The sequence below is a fragment of the Capra hircus genome, chromosome 22 (genome assembly GCF_001704415.2).
Source record: "Capra hircus breed San Clemente chromosome 22, ASM170441v1, whole genome shotgun sequence".
Classification (NCBI taxonomy): domain Eukaryota; kingdom Metazoa; phylum Chordata; class Mammalia; order Artiodactyla; family Bovidae; genus Capra; species Capra hircus.
This window is the reverse complement of record NC_030829.1, coordinates 28,646,632-28,660,561: the sequence shown is the minus strand read 5'-3', so window position 1 is coordinate 28,660,561 and position 13,930 is coordinate 28,646,632. Positions and strand designations below refer to the sequence as shown.

The window sequence follows — 13,930 nt, the reverse complement described above, 5'->3', positions numbered from 1 at the left end:
CTCACAGACAAGGGAGAGTAATAAAGATGTTCACACACTAGCTGGTTGCCAGAGGTTCTAGGTTCTACTGTTTTGCTAGACGACGTGTCTACGCCTCAGCTATCCCGTTTGTAAGATGTCAGGGCTGGGAGAGGACTTCTGAAGCCTCCGCCCTAACTTCCTGGGCGCTTATGTAATGTAATCAAAACCATAATGATAATAAAAACAGCAGCCACATGAACTTGAGTGCTTACGTTCCAGGCACCACATGCGCTCAATGCTTTATTGTCGCAGTTTCACGAACTTCCATTTTGTGGATGAGAAAACAGAAGCCATGTGAGTTTAAGCAACTAGGTCACACACGTAGTAGTAATAAATAGTTGCGTTGGACTTTAAATTCAGCTGGTTCCATTGCTTAAACTTCTGATGCTTTTGCTGCGCTCACTCCTTCTTTTCAAGCCTGGGCCATTGAGGTGCTTTGGGTTCAGGCAGGGAGTTAATTTTGTCAAGATTACTAGTGATACTGAGTTTTTTTTTTAAATGCGTGTTCTGTGTGTATACAGTCTCACTTAATTTTCACAGCAACCGTAAAGAGTGGTTCATACTACTCCCACTATTGTACAGATGGGGAAAGGGAGGCTCAGAGGGACTGATTAAATTGCTCAAGGTCACACAGCTAGCAAACAGCAGGGATCCACAGTCAAACTGTTTGCGCCCACCCCGCCGCCTAGACCGCTCCGCCTCGAGCTTGGTGCAGGGAGCTCCGGCCAACCCAAGGGATAGGCGGGGCGGCCCTGCCGGGTCTGGGGGCCGGCCGCGGCCGCACGCCTCCGCCGCGCACGCGCTCTCGGGCTCCAGGTCCGGACGCGCCGCGGGCGCGAGGACGGCGGCGAGGAGCGTGCGCGCGGTGACGTGCCGGGCGCCATGTTGGAGGGCTGGTGGTAGCGGCTCGGGGAGGTGCTCGCTCTCTCGGTCTCGCTCTCTCGCTCGCTTCCCCCAGCTCCCTTCGGTGCCCCCCCCGAATCGCCTGCGTGCCGGAGTGTGTGCGAGGGAGGGGGAGGGCGTCGGGGGGGTGGGGGGAGGCCTTCCGGTCCCCGGGAGACCCGCGGAAGGAGGCGGAGGCTGCGAGGGACTCCGGGAAGCCATGGACGTCGAGAGGCTGCAGGAGGCGCTGAAAGGTGGGGGTAGCTGCCCCCTCTCCCTTCCTCCTTACCCTCCGTGGCCGCCTCTCCGCTCCCTTCTGGGCGAGTGACTCCGCGGGGCCAGGCTGGGGGAGGGCGCGCTTTCCCGGCTCCCATCCCCCCTCCCGCTTTCCCGGGGGCGGGGAGCCCCGTGGGCAGCTCCCTCCCGCCCCGCTCTGGGCTTTGTGTCGGCCGCCGGCGTCTGGGCTGGGGGAGGGGAGTCGGGAAGCTCTCGAGGGGGCCCCGGCCCCTCTCCCACTCCCCGTGAACGTTTCGGGGGCCCGCAGCCCCCTCGCAGGCAGGCTTCGTTCTCTATCATCCCCCTGCACACCGGACATCGCGGGGAGAGGGAAAGTGAAAGGTTTCGGGGCGGGGGTAAGGGGGCGGCAGAGCAACTTTCAAGTGTCTCTGGAGGCCCTTTTTTCAGAGCTTCTGGAGTCAGGAGTCATCTTCCACGCGCCCCAATTCTGAAGTGGTCGCCTTCCCAGTTCCGAATTGCTCGCCATCCGAGCAACAGGCTTGAGAACTTAGAATACCGTGATTGCAGCGTTTTGAGAATTAGACTTTGATACCAAGGATCATTGGTTGATGACTGCAAGAGGGAGCTGGTGTTTCATATAACGCAGATTTATGAACCTCACGTAAACAGTTTGGGGGGAGTTGGGATCTGGGGTTTGTATTTTAACAGATCTTTGAGATGAATCCCCCGGACTGCATTAAGGGTGGTTGGTGGAGAAGTGCCCCCTTTAGGAACGGTCTCGTTATCTGTGAAGAGTGACATTTGAAGTTGGAGAGTCAGGTGGAATTTATTTGAGACGCTTTTTAAATTAAAAATAAAATTAGTTTCTTAATATGAGGAATGACTGGAGAGGAAAGTTTGTTTTTAAAGGGCATTGGAAATGGTTGGTGGACTTTGAAAAATACTAATAACTTTTGTTTCTTTCCTTATCTAGATTTTGAGAAGAGGGGGAAAAAGGAAGTTTGTCCGGTCCTGGATCAGTTTCTTTGTCATGTAGCCAAGACTGGAGAAACAATGTGAGTTGAAAACATAATCGTATTCATAAACCTGTGTGTCCTTAAGAATCGCTTAGGAAAGGGACAGAAGTGTATTTCAGAAGCATTGAATAATCCATCTGTCTAAATTGTACAAGCCCCATATTTAAAGCATTTACTCAGTGTATATGCTTCATTCACTTCACACCATGCTCTGTAATGAATTTTTAAATTGTATTAAAATTTTTCTTTATGCTTTTGCACATTTAGAATGTATTCCTCTAGAACAGCCAGAGAAAGGAAGAATGCATGTTCCATTGTGACTCTTTTTGGCCATTAACAAGCGGGCTTATTTCCAGAATTCTGTGGCTTTGATTCTATTTCAGCTTCTTTTTTCTTTTTTTAGTGGTGGTATTTTCTCATATTGTCCTGTATCCAGCCTTTTGTTGTCATTTATATATGTGGGTGCTGGAAGTATCACTTCTGCTTATTCTCTTGGGCACTCAGGGTGATTATCTGACAAATTCCAGATGCTAGTCTTGACTGTCCTGTAAACTTTCTAGGATAGCTAACTTGTTAGCGTATGCTCAGCATTTTATTAGGCTTGATTCCAAATGTTGTGAATCTGAAACTTACACTGTGACGTTAAGACTGTTTTCAAAGGAACATTTATGAATCTAAAACTTACACTGTGAAGTTAAGACTGTTTTCAAAGGAACATTGTTTCATAGTGTCCAGTGTGTTTTGCAGGAGTTGTTTTCATTCTTGTACTGTTCATTTGTAGAGAGCAGTGCAGATTTGGTGACTGATTTGTAGTGGTGTGTTTGTGTAGGGGTAGGGAGCAGGAAGGGGAGAGGTTTTGGAAGGTGTAGTGTTAAAAAGAGGGGTTTTTTAAAATTCTTTTTGAGGCCTAATAAAAAAAGTGTAAGCTTCAGCAATTATGTACATTACATAATTATGTATCCTTTGTTTGGCTTTATTAGCAAATGTTCATTTCTTACAAGATTTGCTTATGGTTGCAGCATAGTCTCCTGATAACTAGCCTGCTTTTAAAAGGGGCAGGGAGAACCTCTTTAGTGGTCATACCAACAAACTGAAACTCCTTGGTGCTTATTAAAATTACCAGTCACCTTAGGAATTTGACTGATGCATTCAATCTTAGTTTATACTTACTGCCTTAAAAAAGTGGAACCCTTCAGAATTAAAAAAAAGTAATTTTTGCTTCTGAGTTATAGTCTCTTAGAACATCTTGATTTTTAAAAAATTGATGCTGAATAACTAATTTGTATTAATTCTTAGTTGGTCCTAACTTATACCTCTACAATATCAGGAGGAGAAGCATTTTACTTCAGAGTTTTAATAAACAAGATTGTTTGGAGTTAAATACTTAAAACCTCTTTCTAGGTCTGTGCAGATTGCCTTCCCTTCTTGATATAGTGCATTGGCCGTAAATGTATAAATAGTTGAAAGTTTCTTCAAGGAAGCTTTTTAATATCCTGTTTGACTGGATCACCAAGTGGCTTGGAAAATTTAACCTGATTTTTCTGAACAATTATTTATCTAATAGAGGACTTCAGAAGATCATCAGTCTTCCCATCCTTGTCCACACTCCTCCTCCCTCCCTGCTAATCTCTAGGTCTTACTATTTTTGTATTAAAATGACTGATGGTGTTAGATTCTTTATGGATTTTGGAAGATATTTTTAAATTTATGATTCAGTGTTTTTACATTTAGTTTTATTTAGCCTTTGGTTTTTTAATCAATTTGAGCGTGCCTTAACTTTTGATATGGAAATTTGCAGTTTCTGTCATCATTTATGGTTAAACTGAGCTTTGTCCAACTTCTAAGATTGTAAATAGGAGAATGAAAATCTAAAGGATAGCAGTTCAGATCTTTCTGATGTTTTAGTATAGGTGGGTTTCTTAAGAATTCCTGGGTTTCTTCCCCTCATTTCTGATTTAAATAAGTTTATTCAGTAATGCCTTTTTTTTTTTTAAACCCTTCATTTATTGAACTATAATTTTGGTAAATTTTGACATCTGCACTCGTGAAACTATCACTGCACTCCAGATGGAGACTATATAAACATTACTCCCTCTTGCCCTTTGTTACTTGTCTTCCATGTGTGTGCTCTCATCCCATCAGGTAGATTAGTTAGCATGTTCTGAAATTGTATGTAAATAGAATCATACAGTGTATTCTTTGTCTTTTAACAATTTTTTTTTTAATTGGAGGATAATTGCTTTATATCTGCCTTTTTTTACTCAGGGTGACTTAAGATGACTCCATGTCCAGAAATCAATAATTCATTCCTTTTTATTTTTGAGTAGTATTCTTTACATGGATATCCTACAGATTTTGGTTCACTCACTTGTTGATGGACATTCGCATTATTTCCAGGTTTAAAAAAAAAACCAAACTATGAACATTTGGGTATGCGTCTTTGTATGCATTCTTTTCTCTTGGATAGCAATCCATCCAAGAGTGGAATGGTTGGGTCATATGGTATGTGGATGTTTAACTTTAGAAACTGCCAAACTGTTTCCTAGAGTGATTGTACCAGTTACTTTTCCACTGGTAGTATGGGAGTTCAGATCAGTTTCTCCACATCCTTTCCAACACTTACTATGATCAGTCTTTCTCATGTCAGGTATTCTGATAGGTGCCTATTGTATAGTGATTGTAATTTGTATTTGCTTAATTACTGATGATGTTGAGCATCTTTTCAAGTGTTTATTTGCTGTTTGTGTCTCTTTAGTAAGTTGATGCTTCACATGTTTGCCCATTTCAAAATGGAGTTCTTTGATTTCTTACTAGATTTTGAGAGTTCTTTATATATATGGATACAAATTCTTCATCTAATGTGGTTTGCAAATACTCAACTGTGTGGCTTGTCTTTATTCTCTTAACAGTGTATTTCAAAGTGAAATTTTAATTCCATTTTGATTTTTAAAAATTTCCTCTCTTGAAGGATTCTTACTGCATTATTTGTTGTGATCATTTGTTCTTCTCTGCTTTCTAGTTTAGTCATTGTTTCCTGAAGTGGTTTTTTTCTGTTCTTGGTCTCTGCTGTATTCTATTGCTTCATTTTCTGAGTTTCTCTGACTGACTTGCATCATTTTTCTCATGTTTTTAGCTCCTTTTGAAATAGTATAAGGTTTTGATCAAGTCTTTCTAGCTCTGCTTCACTGTCTTAAGGGATGTTATTCTGCTCCTTATTCTCCTTTTCTCTTAACCACAGTTTCATATCTGATTTGACCTTGATATTTTTCTGTCTTGCATTTTTATATAAAAGTAGTTTTCCTGACCTTTGAGTAGGAGTCATGGTTCAGAGTAGCTGTTGTAACTTCACAGAGCTCTCTCATTGTTTTTGTGAAGTGTTGGAGTGTGGAGCTTGCTTTCTGAAATTTCTAGGTTTTGTTTTGCTTTCATTTGAAGCTTCTGTTTGCTTTATCTTGTCTCTTTCTCTTGTGTGTGGGGTCTCCTCTGGATGGGAGCTCTGGTGGTTCACTTTCAAGAGCTCATGGGAACAAGACTTTGTTCTTTTCAGCTCTTGTTGGAGATTTTTCTCTTTACTGGAGTAATACGTATCTCAGTTTCAGCTGTTCTCAGATTGACGTGCCATGATTTCTTGTGAACAACTGTTGGCTGTTTTGTGTTTCTCCTATTTGTAGTCCTTTCAGATACACTGACTTCTGTTTCCTCTTGTACAGATTCTTATAATGTACAGGTCTTCTGACTATGAGTGTTTCCTCATTAACTTATTTTTGGGGGGTTGTGAGATAACCTTGTTCAGGTAGATTCGTTGTAAATGTTTTTGCTTATTGGTTTTGGGTTTTGCTGTCTACTTAACGTCTGACATAGGGGGTTTTGGAGAGATGAAAAATTCTAGCACCTCTGCCATCCTTTTAGAATTAGTGCTATTTAGGAGAACTTTGTAAGTCAGTCCCTGTTAAGTTAGTTTCTTCATCTGTAAGATGGGGATAATAATAGTACCGCATAGCATGAGTACATCATATATGGAAAACTTGGAAAACCAAACACTACATGGTAAAGTGTTAACATTATTTGTTTACTCAATAAATAGTAGTTGTTAATTGTGTTGATACTCCTTATATTGAGTCTGCTTTTTTCCCCTCCTTGCAGTTTCAAGCTCTTTATATTTATTAATTTTGACATATCACTAAGAAAATCACAGTTAAGTTACTTTAAAGTAGTAGTAATCAACAACTGAGATGTGCGTTATTATAAATAAAATCTCCTTAAGTCCATGAAGCTGCTAAATCCTTCTCTGGCTTTCTTTAGGAGGGAATTTTGTCTAGCATAGTGTTGGACACTTGGAATGTTATTTCTAAAATGTCACTTTCACATATACCTTTGGCATTTTTGCCACATCCTAGCATCTGTATAATTTATTTTTAGGTTAGGTTACTTTTTTCTTCAGATTTTTTAAAGATGGAAAAATGACAGATAGAGGTTAAGCCCTCATTTTGCCCCTCCCCAGAAGTATAATCAATATGTTAATTTCTTCCTATTAATCTAGTGAGAAATAAAGTCTGAAACTAGTGGTTTGTTGAATTAGTTACATCTTTCTGCATCTTTTTAAAATCTAAACAATAAAGTGTTGATTAGTCTTGATTACCCGTGTGCCATCTAAATGCCTGTCATGTATGTGCCATTATCACAGTGGTACACAGAGGAAGCGCAGTAGATTTTCAGTAAATAAAGTTAAGTGGATGCCCTTTTGCATTTAAATATTTTAGTAACTGCAGTGATTAAGATGGGAACATGAAGAAAATTATAGTTTTCCTTTGTTTCATCAGATCCAACCTGCAGACCCACTGCACAGTGGCTACTGCGCGAAACCCTGGAAGCTAGATGTGCCAGCTTTGTTTTCTGACTGGAATTAACTTCAACTCTTGAATCGTTTGGGTGTACAAATGAGTTCATATTTTCCATGTTTAGTCCAAATTTTTACTAGTGGTTGGCTAGTCCCCTAATTTCATGAGAGTTAGCATGTGGTAATGTCATTCTTGGAAGGAGGATGGCTTGATTCTGAATTGAGGTTAGCAGCGTGTCTGTGTGAATTAGGACTGATATTTGTGAACCTGTTTCCGCAGTTGAAAAATGGGGTTTATACCATGTAGTTGCCTCAGATATTGTGAGGATGTGAATAAATGAAAATATGTACCTATAGGTAGTGAAATTGGGAAAAGAATAAAAATTACAGTTGTCTATGTGTTGAGTTTAAATAAGAGAGCATTTGGTTCATGAAACAAGTCTGAGGTACTTAATCTTGTGGCAAGAGCTCTGGTTTTTGAGAATCAGGAGAGCAACAGAGAGGCCTGGGTTTGAATTCCCTGCTCTATCACTTAGTCTGTCACCAAGGCTGGCCGAATGACTACTCGATGCCTTATTTTCCTTACAGTAAATACAGGTAATGAAGTAAATCTACCTCAAGGGATGTTGTGGTGATTCACTGGGTGTATGCTTTATAGTGTTTAACATGGCCCCTAGTGCACCGTGACGACCCTCTCCTCCCTCCCACTACTGTTCAGTTCCCAACAAGTTAAATACAGTGAGCCACATTTCCTTCAGACATTGAACAAGGAGCTTAGAAGAGGTGATTTCCAAATTTCCTTCCATTTCAGAAGCCTTGTAGGAGTTTATATCATGGCAGTAATTACCGGAGTGGTATTGCAGTAACAGTGGTTAAGGGTGGGGCATAGTCTTAGTGGTTGCTGTTAAATGTCTGCCAGTGCTGAAGGTGTTAACTGTTGGGGGTATGTTGCATAGATCAGTAGTTTGGAGACAATTAAAAAAAAATGAGGATCACTTGTCTGTACTTGGATAAGAGACACCAGTCAGTGTTCTCACTAGCTCATGAGAGACACAGAGCGGTTCCCATAATGTCTTAGTGGCACTTACAAGTTGCCTTTTATCTGCATCCAGAGATCTTCTTTGTGCCTGCTAATGAACGTGAATTCATAATGCTTATGGATTGTTGGGAAGCCTGTCACCAACTTCACGTGGTTTCAAAACATCATCTTATTAAGGAGATAAGGAATTTATGGTCCAGTAAGAAGATAAGGAATTTATGATTCACAGCCTACAGTAATTTCCCTCTGTTTTGTGGACTATTGGTCTTTTACCTTTTTGATATGGGAGTTTATTGGGGTGAAAGAGTGAGTGAGTGTTCATGTTTGTGTCTGCCTCCCTAAATCAGTTTTCAGTATCAAGAGCAGAAAAATTTTTAAGTCACTTACCAAAACAGTATAGACAGTTGAAGAGGAGACTGTCAGCTGTTATTTAATTTAGTACTTACGCCTGTGAAAGCTTTATATTTTAAAATACTTGGTGAATGTGAGAATGTTAGATCTTCATTTTTGCTAGGCCTTCAGATGTGTTCAGTTGCTCATTTTTGTTTTCTTTGGTTTCACCCATTTTATAAACGCTATTTTTATAAAAAGCAGTCCTTTTTATATATCAGGCTGTCTGGGTTTGACAGTCCTTATAACTACCCTCCTAACTCTGTTCCTACCAAAATAGATTGAATATGATTGAGAATATACGTCATTGATTGTAAAGTGTATAAGAGCTAATTTGTCTCAATTAGTAACAAAAAATATATATATATAAATAATAGTAATATGTGCCATATAGTAAATAACATGTCATATATGTGGTAGTTCAGGTAGGGCTTTTTTTGTTACAGCGTACCAGTTTGACTTTGTGGCGAGGTGAGGGAGTGGATAGCTTTATTGAGACATCTACTGTAGAGTAAAAGACACACTTGGAGCTGTTTATGTCAAGGTATCTTTGTTGTCTCTGTGCTTAAATCTCCTTGACTCTAGGTTAGCAGGCTGTTCTGGTTTCGTTATAAGCTGTTTCAATGACTGTGATGAAGTAAATTAGTCACCTAAGCCCTCTTTTGCTCTGTTCCCCAGCTGAAAATATAATTAATTAAACACTTATGTCACAGTTTTTATGAAATACCAGGCATTCAGCAACCACCAGGTCCAGTACCAAAATAAGGAACAATTGGGGCTTCCCTTGTAACTCAGTTGGTAAAGAATCTACCTACAATGCAGGAGACCCAGGTTCGATTCCTGGGTTGGGACGATCCTCTGGAGAAAGAAATGGCAACCCACTCCAGGATTCTTGTCCGGAGAATCCCATGGACTGTGGCCTGCCAGGCTCCTCTGTCCATGGGGTCACAAGAGTTGGACACGACTTAGCGACTAAACCAGGCATTCTACAAATCATAGATTGTTTATATACTGTGATATAAAAAATAGAAATGAGTAGTAAAAATGACCCTTAATACCAATTTTGATACCTACAAGTTTTTGAAGCTTACTGAAATGAAATCCTAGGAATGAAAACATACTGACTAGTAATATGATCTCAGTTCTCTAATCTCATCAAGCTTCTTTATACTTGCGACTGAGCTAACTGTTTTGTTTGTCAGAATTTGGCTTCAGCTATTTCTTCCTTCCTATAGCCAAGTCTGACTTAGACTCTCTCAGATGTGCATACCTTTTCTTGTACTGTCTCCTTATTTGTCTGAGCTACCTGCAGGAGGTGAGGCCTTTTTAGTATTTTGACTCTTTTAAGTCTGATTCTGCTAATGTTATTTTTTTGTTGTATGTGGTGCTGGTTAGTACTCCTACCTAGTTACGAGTCTTTGATTGATTTTGAGGTGGTGAGTCAGAAATCTTGGGACTAGAAGTTTCACATAAGAACTTCTATTTCAGGTTTGGGTTTTTTGGTTTTTTGCTTCCTAAAAGGTATACCTTTAATGAACATTTATTTTGTGCCAGACACTATCAGATGTTTAAAGTGCTTGCCCTAATTTAATCTTCACTATTACTATCTGAAGTAGGTATCTCCTTTTTAAAATAAGGATACCAAGGGTCGCAGAAGTTAAATAGTTTTAGGATGGTGCAGCTGGTAAGTGACAGAATTGGGATTTAAACTCAGGCATTCTGATTTCAGACGGTCAAGAATTTGCCTGCAACACGTGAAAACTGGGTTTGATCCCTGGGTTGGGAAGATCCCCTGGAGGAGAGCATGGCAACCCACTCCAGTAGTCTTGCCTGGAGAATCCCCATGGACAGAGGAGCCTGGTGGCCTGCAGTCCATGGGGTCTCAAAGAGTCAGACACAACTGAGGGGCTAAGCACAGCACAGCAGATTCTGACTTCAGATTCTCCCGTAACCTGTACTTTATACCACTTGGCACTTGTTCAGCAGTCTTCTCACATCTGAGAATCCTTACAAAACTACTTGGAATTTGAAGCTGCACATTTGGGAGGAATCTATTATCACTGTTATTTTTGTAATTTCTGAGGCTTTTATGCTGTTTACCCAAGCCAGACCCCACAAACCCATCTAGCCGCCCTTCCTTGTGCTGTCTTGTGATATGATCACCTAAGGCGCTGACACTAAAGATAGTTTCCTGGGGAAGGGGGTTGTGGCATGTATGGGGAAGGTGGTGGTGGAGGTTTGCTCATAAGTTGTGTCCAACTCTTAGAACCTCAGGGACTAGAGACTCCTCTGTCCGTGGGATTTCTAAGGCAAGAATACTGGAGTGGGTTGCCATTTCCTTTTGCAAGAAAAACTATTAGGGGATATTGATTGAAAGAGTTGGTAAGGTAGGTGACTTGATGTACCCTAACATTGGTAATTTTGATCCTTTTCCAGTGACGTCAAATGCTGAAACTTTTCAGTAATTATAATTTTGCAGAGGTATAAATTTGAAGCATACAGGTAGTGAGACTGATGTACTTTTAGCTGGAATGTATATGCCTCTTTAATGTATGCATCTTGAATTTGTTATTCTCAATCACCCCAAAATCTTACCTTTGTAATATTGGGAGGTAGATGATACTATTTACAGGTGATAAAATGAGAAAATACTTACTATACAAGGATTTGAAGTTAGATTTAAGAGGTTTTATGCTTCCTTGGTAGCTCAGATGGTAAAGAATCCACCTGCAATGCAAGAGACCCTGGATTGATTCCTAGGTTGGGAAGATCCTCTGGAAAAGGGATAGGCTACCCACTCCAGTATTCTTGAGCTTCCCTGGTGGCTCAGCTGGTAAAGAATCTGCCTGGGAGACTTGAGTTTTACCCCTGGGTTGGGAAGATACCCTGGAGAAGGGACTGGCTACAGACTCCAGTATTCTGGCCTGGGAAATTCCATGGACTGTATAGTCCGTGGGGTCACAAAGTGTTTGATACAACGGAGCAATTTTCACTTTCACTTTTTTCAAGAGGTTTTACAAGTGTATCTGTAATTTTTGCATTATTGTGTATTGTTGGGAAGGAGGGTGAGATAGCTTTTTGTTAACAACAAAATATTTCACTCAGAATTGTTAGTATTAAAGTGAACTTAATATTTCTGGAGATGGTTTTATTCTGGTCTTATTTCAAGGGTACTGTCCATGAGGATTCCAAGGTAGCTTTTGAGATTTTGGTCTTTTTTCCTCCAAGTGGTTCTTTAACTAGAGACTGGTGCACCTTTTCTAGGGCCTTTGCACATTAGAATATTTCTGCGTAGAGTAATCTTGAAGTGGGTAGAGTATGGCCTGGCTTTCTGTTATCACCTGTGAAGACTGTTGGTGAACGCTGGGTTTTTCTGTTAATAGGCTGTTGTAAGACAGTTTTGTCCTAACTGTTCATTGTAGAGGGTTCACGAGTGTACCTTGTTAACCTTGTCATCCACTTTTCTGATAAATGTTGTCTCTGGCATCTGGTTTTGCTGTCTTAGTTGCTCTAGCATTTGGCAGAAGTGAATGCCACAACTAGAATTTGGCCACTTTATTAACCTTTTTTCTTGTTTGGATTGGGCCACTTTAAAAAAATTCCAAAATGTTAGGTGAGTATATGGGCCAGTGGTATATATTAATACTTGTAGAACTTTCATTGTTTCTAAAAGTATCTTAAATCTGAGGAATATAACATATATGCTTTTCAATTTTATATCTACATATTGGTTAACAAGTTTAGTTAGAATAACTGCATTCTGAGTTTAATGGGTCATTAATTATTGTATCTATAATAAGTTAGATTAAAAAATTCATGTGCCAAGATTATGGAAATTAATACTCCTTTGGAGAAGCCTGTCTAGTTTTAAAAGCTTTTTATTTTAAAAATGCTCACAGGAATAAAGAAAAATCAAACTATACTGTTAACGTATTTTGTCTATATTCTTAATAAATTTTTTTTAACGCATGTATGTATATATGTTCTTTAAAAATGTGATACCAAATTCTGCAGTTTGGTTTTTGTTACTTGCTGTATTTATATATCTTTTATCAAAACACATCACTGATTTTTTTTGGGTCGCATAGTAGTCCATTCTTTGAGTCGATTTAGGTCCTTTTTGATGGTCTTAAAGAATTGTTTACAGTTAAAACAATTCAAATGATGCTTAAGTGAGCATAATGATTGGCACATACGCAAGAATGGGGTTTATGGGTTGGAGTTCATGTGCATTATTGTCTTGATAGATAATGCCAGCTGGCCTTCAAAAAAATTTTTTTTTCATTCAAATCCCAAAGAAAGGCAGTGCCAAAGAATGCTCAAACTACCACATAATTGCACTCATTTCACATGCTAGTAAAGTAATGCTCAAAATTCTCCAAGCCAGGTTTCCATAGTACGTGAACTGTGAACTTCCAGATGTTCAAGCTGAATTTAGAAAAGGCAGAGTAACCAGAGATCAAATTGCCAACATCTGTTGGATCATAGAAAAAGCAAGAGAATACCAGAAAAACATCTATTTCTGCTTTATTGATTACACCAAAGTCTTTAGCAAACTATGGAAAATTCTTTAAAAGATGGGAATACCAAACCACCTGACCTGCCCCCTGAGAAATCTGTATGCAAGTCAAGAAGCAACAGTTAGAACTGGACATGGAACAACAGACTGGTTCCAAATCGGGAAAGGCTGTATATTGTCACCCTGCTTATGTAACTTACATGCAGAGTACATCATGAGAAATGCTGGGTTGGATGACGCACAAGCTGGATACAAGATTGCTGGAAGAAATGTCAGTAACTTCACATAGGCAGATGACACCAACCTTGTGGCAGAAAGCAAAGAAGAACTAAAGAGCCTCTTGATGAAAGGGAAAGAGAAGAGTGAAAAAGTTGGCTTAAAGCTCAACATTAACAAAGATCGTGGCATCCGGTCCCATCACTTCATGGCAAATAGATGGGAAAACAATGGAAACAGTGTCAGACTTTATTTTTGGGGGCTCCAAAATCACTGCAAATGGTGACTGCAGCCATGAAATTAAAAGATGCTTGTTGCTTGGAAGAAAAGCTGTGACCAACCTAGACAGCATTTTAAAAAGCAGAGACATTACTTTGCCAACAAAGTTCCATCTAGTCAAAGCTGTGGTTTTTCCAGTAGTCATGTATGGATGTGAGAGTTAGACTAAAGAAAGCTGAGTGCCGAAGAATTGATGCTTTTGAACTGTGGTGTTGGAGAAGACTATTGAGAGACCCTTGGACTGTAAGGAGATCCAGCCAGTCCAACCTAGAGGAAATCGGTCCTGACTGTCTATTGGAAGGACTGATGTTGAAGCTGAAACTCCAATACTTTGGCCACCTGATGCAAAGAAGTGACTCATTGGGAAAGACCCTGATGCTGGGAAAGATTGAAGGAAGGAGGAGAAGGTGACAACAGAGGATGAGGTTGGATGGCATCACCAGCTCTGTGGACATGAGTTTGGGTAAACTCCGGGAGTTGGTGACGGACAGGGA

The 13,930-nt window shown here is 40.1% G+C and overlaps 1 protein-coding gene across 1 annotated transcript in view; it reads left to right on the top strand.

Annotated features, from left to right (window-relative positions):
- The window catches only part of PPP4R2 (protein phosphatase 4 regulatory subunit 2), a 53,979-nt gene continuing 40,927 nt past the window's right edge, over positions 879-13,930 (top strand). Inside the window, exons 1-2 of the mRNA XM_018038265.1 lie at positions 879-1,157; positions 2,114-2,195. Of these exons, the coding sequence (XP_017893754.1) occupies positions 1,124-1,157; positions 2,114-2,195 (116 nt within the window). The 5' untranslated portion in view covers positions 879-1,123. The remainder of the gene's footprint in view (positions 1,158-2,113; positions 2,196-13,930) is intronic.